Below are 16,949 nucleotides of genomic sequence, written 5' to 3'. Positions count from 1 at the left end.
TACCCTGGGGAGAGACTAACCTGCGCTGCACTCCCCACTATCCAGACCCGAACACCACACAGCAGGTACCATGAGGCCCTCGCACCCCACCAGAAGAGGCCAGCGTAGAGCACATGAATCCTGGCCAGGGGAGCTGTTGCCATGTCCTGTAACTGCCTGCAACAGAGCTGGACCCGGAAGAGCAGACACACACTTGTGCCACACAGTTAGTGTGTGTGAGAGACTCCTGTCACTCTGAGGCTGCGCCCACACAGCCTACAGCTCACTGCTCTATTTGGACAAGACGGCTCACATCCCTGCCGGGCAATAAGTGTCATATCCTTGGGGCCCTTCTGATCCTTGGGGACCAGTACATGTGTCCCCTCTGAACGCCCCCTGATAACTGGAGCAGGATCAAATAATCAGCCGTCTGCTTCTCCCCATAAACCCTTCTATCTCCTGTGAGCTACATAAAGGACAGAGGCCGCCTTTCAGTTATCTATTCTGTGTGTGACCATGAGTAGTGCTGTTCCATATTGTGTAATTACTAATGCTTGGACATCTCGGAGGGCACCAGGGCAAGTACAGTAATTGGAAGAGTGGCGTGCTGGACTTTTTCTCATTATACCCACAGAGGGCGAGTGGTTTGACCCTATGGGGTTACTCGAAGTCTGATGGTGTGACTGTATGCACAGCGCAGTGGGTTACAGCCGCAGCTGGTGGGCGTCTCAGTAGACAACCCATTGCCTGCCTCTTTAGTGCCCCAGTCATAATCAGACCTTATGTACTTATCCAAATTAGGACAATATAATAAATATTCGCACACCCCTTGAGCAGGATATACCAATTGCCATCAAATAAAAAATAATTTCTAGTTAGAGTAAGTAATAGTAGTTGACAAAAATAGGATATATCTGGCCCATCATACGAGATGTTGGTCATAAGGAATCTGCGTACTGCCTCTACCCCACGACCACGGGGGATGTTGGTATACAATGATATAACATCTAGGGTACATAAATACGCCACCGGTGGAAGTGGTGTTAAGATGGCCACTTTGTAGGAAGCTATCCGGATATTTGGAGATAGAATAGAATAGTGAATCATGCGCACTGATAAAAGGACGGCCCAGCGGGGATGCTGGGCACGGCAGCATCTATGGTGGAGGGTCTTTTCTTCTGCTATATAAAGTAAGAATATGTTTTGTTCTGTTTATGTCCTGACAAAATGTATTTAAAATAAATGAAACATTGACAGCTTTATAGCATGAAAGTCGTTTGACTGCTATAGTTCATATTGTAAGACCTGCGAGTGCCACCAACATCTCTGCTGCATTTATATATACACACATATAATGAAAAATGATTAATTCAGCCTGCTAGATAAAGAGCTTTATTTTCTTATAAAATATTAGTAGTGATTTAGTCTAGAAATGCCTTTCACTTCTGTTTTCCCTTTACCTATATATTGAGGCACTCTGTACAACATTGCCGTATAGTTCATTTTTTACACTAGTCTCATTTTTTTTTTAAACTAGAAATTCATGTAAATCCAGTTATAACTGATGTATAAAATGTATATGTAAGAAAGCTGTAACTTAGTAGCTTTGCTGCTGGTTACTGTGACATCACACCTAGACTGTGACATCACAATGCTTCTTCCTGTAACATTCTATCTACAGCTGTAGAAGTTTCCAGTTACCATGCAGGAAGACAGGTAGGAGGAGGTGAGTCCTACATAGCAGGGTATGATGGAGGGGGGTAAGGAAGAGAGAGCAGTATAGTCAGCTGAAAGGCAAGACAAGATAGACAGAACAGGGAATATAGGTACAAGCACACATTAGGAGAAGCGCAAGAAGGAATTACATATTTAAGAATACAAATGTAGCGTTACAGAAATAACGAGGGCAGTGGATGCAGATAAGACTCTATGGGGTATATGCAATTGCGGTCGAATTCCCGAAAAACGGGACTTTTTCGCCCAAAAAAAAAATTCGACAATGCAATACAGTACTTTTCGTCAAAAAAACGGACTTTTAAAATTCGACTTTTGAAATTCGACATTTGACATTTCTGCAATGGTACAAATGCGTCTTTTCGACAAAAGTATATTCAATTGAAGAATGTAAATTCGACAACAGTGCTTTTCGTCAGTAAATTCGTCATTTTCAATCCGCCTCACTTTGCTGGCGGAATGTAATAAACATTTTTAAAAACATGGTTTTTTGTGTTTTTTTTATTGCTAATAGCATATCTATTTATATTAGAAGGGATTAGGTACTTGGTTTGTCTATTTAGGAGGCACAAGTATTATTTATATATTTTGTAAAAAAAAAATAATTTTTTTTAATGGAATGGGTTAAAAACCCGAAAAAAAATTGTGTGGGGTCCCCCCTCCTAAGCATAACCAGCCTCGGGCTCTTTGAGCCGGTCCTGGTTGCAAAAATACGGGGGGGGGGGGGGGGGGAATGACAGGGGATCCTTCGTATTTTAACAAGGGCTGCGGATAGGGGGCTGATAGCCTTGTTGTGTGAAATAAAGTTGTATTTTCACGGTGTGCATGTCCTGTTTTTATTTGGGTATTTTTTTTGCAGAAGAACTACAGGTACCAGCGGGCACGTTTCCCCCCGCATGCTGGTACTTGTGGTTCTCCAAGTACCAGCTTGCGGAGGAGGCTTGCTGGGACTTGCCGTTCTTCTGCAAAAAACAATATTCTTTCATTTTCAACAAGGCTATCAGCCCCCCATCCGCAGCCCTTGGATGGGGGGGGCAGCCTTGGGCTTCACCCCTGGCCCTTGGGTGGCTGGGGGGGGGACCCCTTGATTGAAGGGGTCCCCACTCCTCCAGGGTACCCCGGCCAGGGGTGACTAGTTGGGTATTTAATGCCAAGGCCGCAGGGAGCGGTATAAAAGTGTCCCCCGGCTGTGGCATTATCTGTCCAGCTAGTGGAGCCAGGTGCTGGTACAAAAAATGCGGGGGACCCCTACTCTTTTTGTCCCCCGTATTTTTTGCACCAGGACCAGGCGTAGAGCCCGGTGCTGGTTGTTAAAATACGGGGGATCCCCTGTCATTTTTCCCCTCAAAGAGCCCGAGGCTGGTTATGCTTAGGAGGGGGGACCCCACGCAATTTTTTTTTCGTTTTTTTACCGTTTTTTGTACCATCTGAAAAGTTGTTTCAAAATCCGTCAATTGGTCCGTTTTTCGACAGCGGGACTGTCGAATCCGTTTTTTTATTGAATATGTCGAATTCCGGCACCCGCCAGCCGAATTGTGTCGAATTTAAAAACGGGTAAAAAATTGCTGCAATTCGCCCGGAATTGCATATACCCCTATGAGGCAGGATCTTGTTTTGGGATGAAAAAGTAAATAAAATAGATAAATGGCAAATTGATACATTTGAAAGTATGTTGTTTGGTTTAAGGAAAATTGGGAAAGTGGTTGACTCATGGACATTTTATTGTACTTAAACTAGTACTATGCTTAAGGATAGTCTTTTGTGTTTTTTAGAAGATCATCATCTGGCAATGTTCTGGCAAAGAGATTTGCAGAGTGTCGGGTGACCGGCAAAGAAATCTGCAAAGTTGAAAAACACAGAGAAGCGCGGTCGTTGAAAGTATTACACAATTTATTAAAAATATATATATAATAATCACGAGTTAGTGAATAAAACCTGGTATCCTGTAACTTGATGACACAGCATATATAATATAGCAAGCATCAATGACTTAAATTAACAGTAGCAGCAAATGGTGGACATATTAAAAAACTCCCCTAAAACAATATAACCACCTGTGCTTCAGATGATAATACAGCACTTGTAATTATAAAAAGTTCCTTGCTGAAAGCTCCACATGTGGGCTAATTGGACGTATAAGCTCATAAGATGATTTTATAGGTTTGGAAGTCCATCCGTAGTGTGAATATATGAACAGTTCACCATTACCATCTGAATCACAGGTGGTTATATTGTTTTAGGGGAGTTTTTTAATATGTCCACCATTTGCTGCTACTGTTAATTTAAGTCATTGATGCTTGCTATATTATATATGCTGTGTCATCAAGTTACAGGATACCAGGTTTTATTCACTAACTCGTGATTATTATATATATATTTTTAATAAATTGTGTAATACTTTCAACGACAGCGCTTCTCAGTGTTTTTCCACCATTGTTCATGATTTTTGAGGTTCAGCACCTCAAATTGTGAAGCTGCAGTCAGTGTAAAGTATATATATTTGTCTCATAGCCAATTTTACTAGCGCTCACTTGTTTTATTTTTTATTAGATCTGCAAAGTGTCAGTTGAAGACGACGGGAGGGGTCGCAGTGGCAGCAAGGACTGGAGGATAACATGCAGGAGGTAAGTTACCATACTTATGTAATTGTGTGTGTGGTGGGGGGTATTGGGAGCACAGTACAAAACAGAGACTATGGTGGGTGAGAGCGGACAATACAAAATAGGCAGATGGAGGCAGCTCAGTATAGGACACAGGCAGATAGAGGCAGCTCAGTATGGTGTGGGGGCAGCGGCGGCGCTAGGGTGTTTGCCTCCCTCTTGCAAACTATAATTTTGAGCCCTCCCATACTTTGTAAAGTGACAGCAAGCTGCCTGAAAAGGGTGTGTGACCTCAAAGAAGGGTCGTCGCCACACAATAGTACTCCCAATTAAAATTACACCACACAAAAACACAATCTTATTCACACTACACCGCACGTAGTGCCCCTCATACACAGTACGCCACATAGTAGTATCCCTTATTCACAGTACGTCACACAGTAGCACCCACTAGTCAGATTATGCTACACAGTAGTGCCCATTATACACATAATGCCCATAGTAGTAATAACCCTTACAAAAAATGCACACAAAAGTAGTGCTGCTTATACACATTATGCCCACATTAGTGCCAATTATATGCATAATGTCAATAGTAGTAATGCCCCTTATATACATGATGTGCTTAGTAGTTGTGCCACTTATACACATAATGCCCTCAGAAGTAGTGCCGCTTAAACGCAAAATGTCCACAGTAGTAGTGGCCCTTGTACACCTAATGTCACACAGTTGAGCCAATTATACATAATGCTTTATACACAATGTCCATAGTAGTGCCCCTTATACATAATGACCACAGTGGTGCCCCCTATACACATAATGCCCACAGTAGTAGTGCCCCGTACACATAATACCAACAGTAGTAGTGCCCCTTACACACACAATGCCTACAGTAATAGTGCCCCTTACACAATGTGCACAGCAGTAGTGCCCCCTATATGCTTAAAGCCCACAGAAGTAGTGCCCCTTATACACAATGTCATTTCTAGTATGAAGGATAGATACAGTAGCTCTAAATATGACTGTAACCTGCACACTGTGGGTATTGTATGATACTAACATGTTCCTAGCACTAGGGAAGATAAAACCTGGAGCAGATAACTTGGGTCTCTATGAGACAGGATCTTGGTTTTGGATGAAAAAGTCAATTAAATAAATAAAAATGCAAATTAATAAAATTGAAAGTATGTAACAAAATGTAGTAGGACAATTATACACATAGTAGATCTGACCAAGAAATTAATGTTGTTTAGATCATCATCTGGCAAAGAGATTTGCAGAGTGTCGAGTGACCGGCAAAGGGATCTGCAAAGTGTCAGTTGAAGACGACGGGAGGGGTCGCAGAGGCAGTAAGGACTGGAGGATAACATGCAGGAGGTAAGTTACCATACTTATGTAATTGTGTGTGTGGTGGGGGGTATTGAGAGCACAGTACAAAACAGAAACAATGGTGGGGAGTTTGTACAATACAAATCATGCCTAAGGGGGCAGCTCAGTATGGGACAAACAGATGGTGTGGAAGCAGGGGCGGTGCTAAGGTGTTTGACACCCCCCTGCAAATTATATATTTGAGCCCTCCCATAAAGTGACAGCTAGCTGGCTGGAAAAAAGCAGTGTGGTCTCACAAAGAAGGGGCGTCACCACACAATAGTACTCCAGATTCAAATTACGTCACACAAAATCACAATCTTATTTACATTTCACCGCACGTAGTGCCCCTGATTCATAGTATGCCACATAGTTGTGTCCTTTATTCACATTACGTCACACAGTAGCGCCCCCCTAGTCACGTTATGCTACACAGTAGTGCCCATTATACACATAATGCCAACAATAGTAATGCCCCTTATAAATAATGCCCACAGTAGTAGTGCTGCATATACACATTATGCCCACAGTAGTGCGCCTTAAATGCATAATGTCAACAGTAGTAATGCCCCTTATACACATGATGCACACAGTAGTAGTGCTGCTTATACGCCCAATGTCCACGGTAGTAGAGCCCCTTATGTGCAAAATCTCCACAGTAATAGTGCCCCATTATATACACAGAATGCTGAAAGTAGTAGTGCCCCTATACACATAATGTCCACAGTTGTAATGCCCCTTACAAATAATGCCCACAGTAGTAGTACTGCTTATACACATTATGTTCACAGTAGTGCCCCTTATATGTATAATGTCAACAGTAGTAATGTCTCTTATACACATGATGTGCACAGTAGTAATGCCACTTATATACATAATGCCCACAGTAGTAGCGGGGAGCCTATTTTTCTCTGTTCGTTTCGCCTAATGTCAAAACTGGAAGAGCTGCTCTTCTGGAGATCGTGAACTGGGTGACCTTTTTTTTATTAATGAACAGGGGGCAAATATATTAACTCACATAGAATATCCCACTGCAAAGTGACTGACAGGAAGTCGGCATTTGTGGTGTTAACAGGGGTGGCTAACTGTACACAGGTGTGTCATTTCTATTCGAACACCTTTCCGTGCATGTATAAAAATTACCCATTGTGACCTGTGTTGATGCTGGAGAGCCCTCAGTGTCTAGGAGACTTGCTCAGCCTACGACTGCTCAGACTCACCCAGGGTGGACTGCGATGCAATTGCGAACGGCAAAAGATTGCAGCAATGATTGCTTTAACAACCACAAATGAATCAGGCTTACAATTACACCATTATATTTTACTATTTTATCAAATTTATCAACTAAGGGGTCAGTTTAATTAGGTGCGAGTTTGTCTTACAACAGCCGCACTTTCCAGCAGCCTAAACTCACTCAAAAGTGCCTGCAGCCCTATCTGGCCACAAGGAGTGCGAATTTGGGTGCCGTTGCCAATGTTGAAACATCGCAGCAATGGCAACTTTTACCTAATTGGATTGACCCCTAAATGTTATCAATTTACAGCTTTTATTATTTACTGGCCAAATTTCTATGCTGAAGGTACCCACTTATTACTATAATAAAGAACTTATCCCCCTCAATGTGTGTACTATATAAAACCAACTGGCCCTTTGGGTTAATTGTCCTTAATTTAGGCATTTTCCATGTCCTCAATAGTTAGAGTAACATATTTACAGAGAGAGATTTGTTTCTCTATACAACCACACCACTGTCTGCAGGTTGTCTCTCTGCTTCTTCATTCAGTAACAATGTTTCTTCATCTTTTCCTCTTAGTCTACACAGCAGTTGACATTTGGCAAGTACAGGCAGGTATAGGTAAGTATTCTACCCCTCCCATTAGCCATAGCTCCCAGTGGCGTTAGATTTAGGCTGCGGGTGAAGACAGAGGTTAGGATTAGGCACCTCCGCGGGAGGGTTAGAGTTAGGCACAAAGGGGAGGACAGTTTTAGGCTGCGGACAGGGAGGGTTAAGGGGGTGGGGAGAGATGAAAACACCCCTTACTCATGCCTTTCGGCCTTTTTGCACCGCAATCCCAGCGTTGGTATTACGGCCAATAGGATACCGTGCGCAGATATCATACTGATCCCCCTATTAGTATACCTCTTAATGCCCAGAGGGAAGGGCAATCCTGAAGCCATGGTTCCCCAGAGGTTCCCCCCCCCCCCCAGGGGTTTTTTCCTCTCCTGAGTGCTGAAGGATGACTCTTCGTGAGTCCAGAGGTGTAGCTTTTATGCCATAATGAGTATCAATCTCATGCCCGTCCCTGCAATGTATAAGAAGTAAAATCATTGCTGATGCGATCACTTTACTTCTGGGTTTAGACCCCGGCTGCGCTACTTCACATGTGCATTCGTCAGACTGCGTATGTGAGAGCAGACAGTAATGCAGAGGGATCCCAAGGATCCTTCTCCTGGGAAGAATTGCATAATGTAGCCCACAGGATACAAACGCCATTCAGAAATGACATTAGCTGCCGGGTCAAGCTCAGAAATGCTTCACATTCTGGAGCTTGGTGAGTTTCACAGTTTACCAACTGCCGTAGAAACTTTTGGTGGCTGCTTTGCAATCACAATAGGAGGAATGCAGCAGATATCTTCAATATCTATTGCAGCCCCCAATACATACATTCAGGGGCTGTTTAATATTTGTGGGCAGCCTCCAAAGCCGACTTTTCTGAGATGTCTCACAAATATTAATTGTTAAATATTATTCATAATACATTTTTTATATTTTAGCATACACAAAAAATGTTTTATGTATTCATTGACTGAGTCTCCATTTTTTATTGCACGATAATTTCACAGGATCCACAAATTATTACTGATATGACTGTTACTCTACTGTCCTGCTTGTGCTCCTGACCTGCTGTATAGCAGCTAGACACTCATGTGCTTATCCCTTTCTTACATTAATAATCCTCAACTGCCCAAATCACGCAATTTTTTGGCCACCTGGAACTTATCTCTGTCATCTACTGGTGTAGTTATGCTTAGTTACCCTGTACTTGTCCTATATTATCTTCAACTGTAAGTCACTGTTTTCCTGTTTTGATTATGTGCATATGTACTCTGTAATTGGGCGCTGTGGAACCCTTGTGGCGCCATATAAATAAAGGATAATAATTTAATAATTTTATATACAGTACTCTTGGGGAGATGTATCAAGACTCGGAGAGATTGAAAGTGGAAATGTACAAAGCACCCAATCATCTTCTGTCACTTATCCAGCACAGTGCATGAAATTATACCTGTAGTTAAAAGCATCATTTGCTTTGGGAAAACACCCAACTTTCTCTCTCTCCGTGGCTTGATACATTTCCCCAAAAATACCACATCTTCCTTTCACTTAATTAACAAGTTAACTTAATAATTGTCAATGTCTTTGTCTTGGAAACAGGGTAAGAAATTCACAATATAAGATAATGTTAAAAAGGGTTTCCATCTTCCGATAATTTTCTAATGGCTTGTCAAAACCCTCCTGGTACATTTTACTTTGATTTATCACTCACGTTTCTTCTATGCCAGACAAGGGTGATTTGGGAACTTAAAGTGGCCCTGGAAAAATATGAAAAGTGGTCTCATGTAGTGGCCTCAGCAGAAAGATTGTGTCACAGTGGGTGATCACACCAATAGGTGAGGCATTGTACTGGTAGGAAGAGTCAGCACACCAGGGTGACAAGTAGACACATTAAATGATTATTACTTCTTCATCCAATAGCAGGGAATTCCAAACATTAGCACCGACTTGGTAAAAGATCACTATAAAATAGATCATTCTGACTGGGGTCTCGTCCATTGTTAAACACCCACTGGTCTCACATTTTTCCTTGCGGTGTAGGGGGAAAAAAATCACAATACCTCTGTCTACCATTCCAGTGAGAGATACCATTCCAGTGAGAGATATTCAATACAAGGAGCATACCAGTGACCACCATACAATACCCATAGCAACCAACCAGGTTCTAGCTATCATTTTATTAATGATGGCTAGAAGCTCATTGGTTGCTATGGACAACAAACTCTTTAAAAGGTTTGCTACATCTCTCCCTTGTCCAGATGAGCACATATCAGGCACTTATGGTATTGCTCAAATCTCAGGTTTTCTCTCGCACCTCTGTATTGTAATGCCGGTAGGACACGATGTGCAGTTTAAGTTCCTGAACTGGCATGGCTCAGATTAGGCCAAAGATAAAAGAAAAAAAGTCATGTTACAGAACAGTGTTATTAGCTAATAGTGGGAGACATTTGGTTACACATACAGTATAGAGCCTGATTCTGAGATTTACATAAATCTCTGATGTTCAATGATCTGCACATGTAGATCTAGTCCAGCAACATCTTCAGGGTTAACTAGATGTCCTATGTGCACGCAGATGATCCTGTGCTGCCCCTTCAGATGCAGTAGCGCATCACAGAGTCGCCATTAGCGTCTACCTCTGAATCAGCCCCATATTTATATAGAGGCAGGGGCATGATGAGAACTTTGTGGGTCCCCTAGCAACATATTTAAAGGGCCCCCCAACTCAGATCTCCAGAGAGAGAATGGCAGCAGGAACATAGAGAGAGTGGCGGCAGAGAGAGAGAGAGTGCCGGCAAAGACATAGGGACATAGATAGGCAGCAGGGACTTAGGGGCAGAAAGAGGCAGCAGGGGCATAGAAACAGAGAGAGAGGCAGAAGGGACGTAGGGTCAGAAAGAGGCAGCAGGGGCATAGAAACAGAGAGAGAGGCAGAAGGGACGTAGGGTCAGGAAGAGGCAGCAGGGGCATAGAAACAGAGAGGCAGCAGGAACGTAGGGACAGATAAAGAAGCAGCAGCGATTTGGTGAGATACAGTTGGGACAAAGTGAGAGGCAACAGGAACATAGAGACAGAACGAGTGGCAGTAGGGACACAGAGAGAGAGTGCCGGCAAAGACATAGGGACAGAAAGAGGCAGCAGGGACGTATGGACAGATAGGCAGCAGGGACATAAGGACAGATGGAGAGACAGCAGGGACGTAGGGACAGATAGAGAGGCAGTAGGGACGTAAGGACAAATAGAGAGGCAGAAGGGACGTAGGGACTGATAGAGGGATAATTGCAACCAGGGCCGGCAACAGAAATCTTGGGGCCTGGTACAGTGATATCTCTGGAGCCCCTTTAGATTTTATATACTGTATACACAGTATAAATAAACAAGTTTCAACAGCGGCATTCAGGAATAAAACACACAACGACAGACACATTTATCTAACATTTCAATGCAGAAGCATTTTCGCCAGGGCATATATATACACTGCTCAAAAAAATAAAGTGAACACTAAAATAACACATCCTAGATCTGAATGAATGAAATATTCTTACTAAATACTTTGTTCTTTACATAGTTGAATGTGCTGACAACAAAATCACACAAAAATTATCAATGGAAATCAAATTTATTAACCCATGGAGGTCTGGATTTGGAGTCACCCTCAAAATTAAAGTGGAAAAACACACTACAGGCTGATCCAACTTTGATGTAATGTCCTTAAAACAAGTCAAAATGAGGCTCAGTAGTGTCTGTGGCCTCCTCGTGCCTGTATGACCTCCGTACAATGCCTGGGCATGCTCCTGATGAGGTGGCGGATGGTCTCCTGAGGGATCTCCTCCCAGACCTGGACTAAAGCATCCGCCAACTCCTGAACAGTCTGTGGTGCAACGTGACATTGGTGGATGGAGCGAGACATGATGTCCCAGATGTGCTCAATTGGATTCAGGTCTGGGGAACGGGCGGGCCAGTCCATAGCATCAATGCCTTCGTCTTGCAGGAACTGCTGACACATTCCAGCCACATGAGGTCTAGCATTGTCTTGCATTAGGAGGAACCCAGGGCCAACCGCACCAGCATATGGTCTCTCAAGGGGTCTGAGGATCTCATCTCGGTACCCAATGGCAGTCAGGCTACCTCTGGCGAGCACATGGAGGGCTGTGCGGCCCCCCAAAGAAATGCCACCCCACACCATTACTGACCCACTGCCAAACCGGTCATGCTGGAGGATGTTGCAGGCAGCAGAACGTTCTCCTTGGCGTCTCCAGACTCTGTCACGTCTGTCACATGTGCTCAGTGAGAACCTGCTTTCATCTGTGAAGAGCACAGGGCGCCAGTGGCGAATTTGCCAATCTTGGTGTTCTCTGGCAAATGCCAAACGTCCTGCACGGTATTGGGCTGTAAGCACAACCCCCACCTGTGGGCGTCGGGCCCTCATACCACTCTCATGGAGTCTGTTTCTGATCGTTTGAGTAGACACATGCACATTTGTGGCTTGCTGGAGGTCATTTTGCAGGGCTCTGGCAGTGTTCCTCCTGTTCCTCCTTGCACAAAGGCGGAGGTAGCGGTCCTGCTGCTGGGTTGTTGCCCTACGGCCTCCTCCAAATCTCCTGATGTACTGGCCTGTCTCCTGGTAGCGCCTCCATGCTCTGGACACTACGCTGACAGACACAGCAAACCTTCTTGCCACAGCTCGCATTGATGTGCCATCCTGGATGAGCTGCACTACCTGAGCCACTTGTGTGGGTTGTAGGGAGGTCATACAGGTACGAGGAGGCCACAGACACTACTGAGCCTCATTTTGACTTGTTTTAAGGACATTACATCAAAGTTGGATCAGCCTGTAGTGTGTTTTTCCACTTTAATTTTGAGGGTGACTCCAAATCCAGACCTCCATGGGTTAATAAATTTAATTTCCATTGATAATTTGTGTGATTTTGTTGTCAGCACATTCAACTATGTAAAGAACAAAGTATTTAATATTTCATTCATTCAGATCTAGGATGTGTTATTTTAGTGTTCCCTTTATTTTTTTGAGCAGTGTATATATATATATATATATATATATATATATATATATATATACATACATACATACTGAATTCTAAATTTGCTGCACTATATAAGAAACGTAACAAATAAATGAATATTTATTTATACACATACAGTATATAAATATATGTATATCTCTGCTTCCTCCCCCACACGCACCACAGTCTGTCTCCCTCTCTCCTTCCTCCCACACACCCCAAAGTCTTTCTCTCTTAACAACTCCATGCTGTATTCACAACTTCCCCACCCCATCCCAAAACTTTGTATCCCCCTTCACCAAGCCACACCTGCGTTGCACTCCCCGGTATCCAGATCCTCACACCACATAGCAGGTACCATACGGTGCTCAAACCCCACCAGAAGAGGCCGGCGCAGGGCACAGAAGTCCTGGCAGCGGAGCTTCTGCCATGTCCCTTAAATGCCTGCAACAGAGCTGGACTCGGAAGAGTGGATGCACACTAGTACCACACAGTCACTGTGTGAGAGGTTCCTGTCACTCTGAGACCACACCCACACCACCCACAGATCGCTGCCTTACTTGGACAAGATGGCTTACATCCCTTCCGGGCACTAAGCTGCGTATCATTGGGGCCCCTCTGATCCTTGGGGCCTAGTACAGGTGTCCCCTGGTGGGCCGCAGAACGTTACATTACACAACACTGGGCCGCAGAACATTACATTAAACAACACTGGGCCACAGAACGTTACATTATACAACACTGGGCCACAGAACGTTACATTATACAACACCAGGCCACAGAACAGTAAATTATACAGCACAGGGCCACAGAACATTACATTATACAACACAGGGCCACAGAATATTACACTATACAACACTGGGCCACAGAATGTTACACTATACAACACTGGGCCACAGAAAGTTCCATTATACATTGGGTAAACAAAGGTATACTTATTCACAGATATGTTGCCATATTTACAGAAACAAAACAAAATCTTCAGTGTTTTCTATCCCTAATATAATATAGATTTTATCATTTTCAATGGATATTCTTGAACAAATGTACTGTCATATGTAAATTAATTGACTGTCACCAAATCAATAAGGAAAGAAAGGAAAAAAGTGACTTTATTTTTGTTTCCAATGTTATTTTGATAAAATGTGTTTGACACGCAGCTAACAGCATGAATAAAGGTGGGTACACACTAATAGATATATCTGCAGATCAATTGATCTGCAGATATATCTATGGACGGATCGGGCAGTGTGTTGAGCATACACACTGCCCGATCCGTCGGGGACTGGCGTCATGAACTACGCCCGCCCAATTCATCTGTCAATCACCGCCGGCCTCCGCAGCATGTGTACGGGCGGTCGGCCGACCGCCCCGTACACACACAGCGACGCGCCAATATATCGGTAGATATATTGGCCGTCGGCTGTGCTACGGGGCCGACGCGATCAGACGTATCGGCCAGATCAGACGGCGATCAGACGTATCGGCCGTACACACTGGCCGACGGTCCCGCGATATATCGGCCGTTCGGGAGAACGGCCGATATATCGACCAGTGTGTACGGGCCTTAAGACAAATCTAAATGTTTTCATTTTATACCATCTAGGACATAATAAATAAATAAATAAATAAATAAAGCTCTTGCAGAATAAAAAGTATGGATGCATGCTTATTCTTACCAGCATTGGCCTTTGAATCATTAGGTACATCTGGAGTGGGCATAGAAGGATTTATAATATCATCATCAAAGCTGATCAAGTCTAATTCACCCATTGATTTGCTCTGCACTACTGGGGCAAGGCCCCGGGCTGCAGGTGTTTCTATTGTGTTAAATACTTTGGCTTTAGAAGCTACAGACAATTTCGGAGCAGGGATGAGGAGTTTGGCTCCTGCTGGGATTGAGGCAAGGTGATCAGTCTGCACTGTTTTCCTGGGTACCATAGGCCTTGGGGCAGGAACTGGGACCTTCCTTTCAGAATCTTTACTATGGTTTCCAGACAAACTAGTCCCAAGAAGGACATCGGGGAACTCATTACTGCTGCTGTTTTTCAAGAGACTTGGCTTTGGTTTCTTTGGCAGGTCTGGTTTGTTAGTTCCACCGGTATCCTGTAGTCCATCCCTTGGTATAAATTTTGGCTTGTTATCTTTCCCAGGGTCCAATTCTCCAGGTGTCACGTTAGATATGGGTTTCGGAGCCAATGCAGGCTTACCAATGACAGCGCCCCTTGTGTTGATAGAGCGTGGTGCAATTTCTGGTCTTCGAGGATGCTCGGGACCGTCAACTTGAGACTCAAAAGCTTTAATCCTTGACACAATACTATTTTGGCTTCTTTCATGGCTCATATTGTTCATTTCAAATAGTTCCTCCAGAAAATGATCATCAAAACTTGAACAAGTCTGATTGGGTGGAAGTTCTCCCTCAGATGTAGGCTGGAAGTACACTTCACTGCTACCTTGATAAACACTTAGATAACTGTTTCCTACAGGTTTAAGATTGGATTTTGTCCTGGGCCTTGGAACGGGATATCTTGTGACATTTGAGTCTTCGTGTCGGGTACTAGTCCCAGCAGTGTTACTGCCTGCTATCTGTAGACTGCTGTCCTGAACATTGCTCGTCACGAAAGCTAGCGGCTGGCGGGGTCTCTCTGTTGTCCGTTGCACTAATGATGAAAAAAAATATATTTAACAAAAAAATATATATCTTGCAATAAAAAAAAAGGGAAACAAAATTATTACATTACACACAAACTTAAGTATCAAGTGTCACCTTCACCACAGCAACAGTGAGGATCACTTGCTAAAATATTTATTGAGGGGTAGGAAATGGGTATTTTTTAAATGTCATTTATTTATTTTAAATTACAGAAAACCCCCAACAAATAATATTCTGGATGCTTTCCCAGATATTCCAGTTCATATTATTGGCCTGGCATATCTATACTAATTGAGAAATATCAATCCAGGTTGAGTATTCCTTATCCAAAATCCCACATTTTTGGGTCCCCTACTGAGATAATGACATATAAATGATATATTATGTGTATATATAAATATATTATATAGAGATATAATATAATATACATATATATGTGTCATTTTCTCAGTAGGGGAACCAGAAATGTGCGATTTTGAATTTTGGAAAAGGGATACTCAACCTGTACTTCAAAATCTGGTAGACGCTCTGCTGAAAAGCTAGACTAAAGCAGCATGGCAGCTCTCACTCCTATTATTCTAGTTGTACAGTTACATACTCAAATAAAACATCCTAATCTCATGTCTCATGTTAACGTGCAAAGAGGCATTATAAACGGAATCCCGCACTATAAATAGAATATTTCCACTTAAACACATCTGGCTTTGTACAGAGCAAGATGATAAGAGCATACTGTGAAACAAATATCGTCTTGCAAAAGACGCAGCATACATTTACTTGTTGCCACAAAATCTCCTTTTTAAGTTAGTTAGTCTGAAAATCAAGTAAAGGTAGATTCATGGTTGTCACCTCTCCCAATGTCAGCCACCACTCCGAACTGTGCAGATTTGCAGGGCAGACAAGGCCCAGGGAGCAGAGCCGGCCCTAACCAATATGATGCCCTAGGCAAGATTTTGGCTGGTGCCCCCTAGCACCACCGCTGGTTCTGCCTCTGACCTTGCACCTCTTTCCCAGCACCATCACCCCTCACCCATAGCAGTCCTTGTACCCCCTATATTTTAAATAGGAACAGTTCACACATTTGACGCACAGCCCAAAAAGGGGCATCTTCTTGCTGGGAAGGGGCATGGCAATAGTAACCCCAATTCCAATTACGCCACACAGTACTGCAACTCTATTCACATTTTATCTTGCGATAGTGTCCATAATTCATATTACATCCCACAGTAGTATCACTTTACCTTATAAACGTTACTCCTCACAGTAGAGCCCCTTATTCACATTACATCACACTGAATTGCTCCTTATTCACATTACACCACACCTTATTGCTCTGTATTCACATTAGACGACACAGTAGTGCCCTTTCTATATGCTACGCCACATAGTAGAGCACCTTATACACATAATGCCACACATTAGTAATGCATTTATACACAATTCCACACAGTAATGCCCCTTACACATATGAGACACATTATTGTCCTTATAAACATAATGCGCCTTACACATTATGACAACCTTTATTAATGCCCTTTTACACATAATGTCCTTTACACATATGGCGCACATTATTAATGCCCTTATACACATAATGACACACATAGTGCCCCCTACACATTTGCTGCACATTATGACACACATACAGTAGTACCCTGCTACACATATGCTGCACATAATGACACACATAGTTCCCCCTACACATTTGCTGCACATTAGTGCCCTTATACACATAATGACACACATATGTTGCA

General features: G+C 43.1%; 1 protein-coding gene across 4 annotated transcripts in view; it reads right to left on the bottom strand.

Annotated features, from left to right (window-relative positions):
* The window catches only part of SH3D19 (SH3 domain containing 19), a 238,035-nt gene that overhangs the window by 83,314 nt on the left and 137,772 nt on the right, over window positions 1-16,949 (bottom strand). For all 4 annotated transcript variants that reach the window (XR_010177471.1, XM_063920564.1, XM_063920565.1 and 1 more), the window contains exon 7: window positions 14,222-15,202. Coding sequence is in view for 3 of the 4 variants with exons in the window: in XM_063920564.1 (XP_063776634.1) it covers window positions 14,222-15,202 (981 nt within the window). In the remaining variant the exon portion in view is untranslated. The remainder of the gene's footprint in view (window positions 1-14,221; window positions 15,203-16,949) is intronic.

The sequence above is a fragment of the Pseudophryne corroboree genome, chromosome 1 (genome assembly GCF_028390025.1).
Source record: "Pseudophryne corroboree isolate aPseCor3 chromosome 1, aPseCor3.hap2, whole genome shotgun sequence".
Classification (NCBI taxonomy): Eukaryota; Metazoa; Chordata; class Amphibia; order Anura; family Myobatrachidae; genus Pseudophryne; species Pseudophryne corroboree.
Note: the sequence above shows the minus strand (reverse complement) of the source record. Positions and strands in the feature narration are given on the sequence as shown.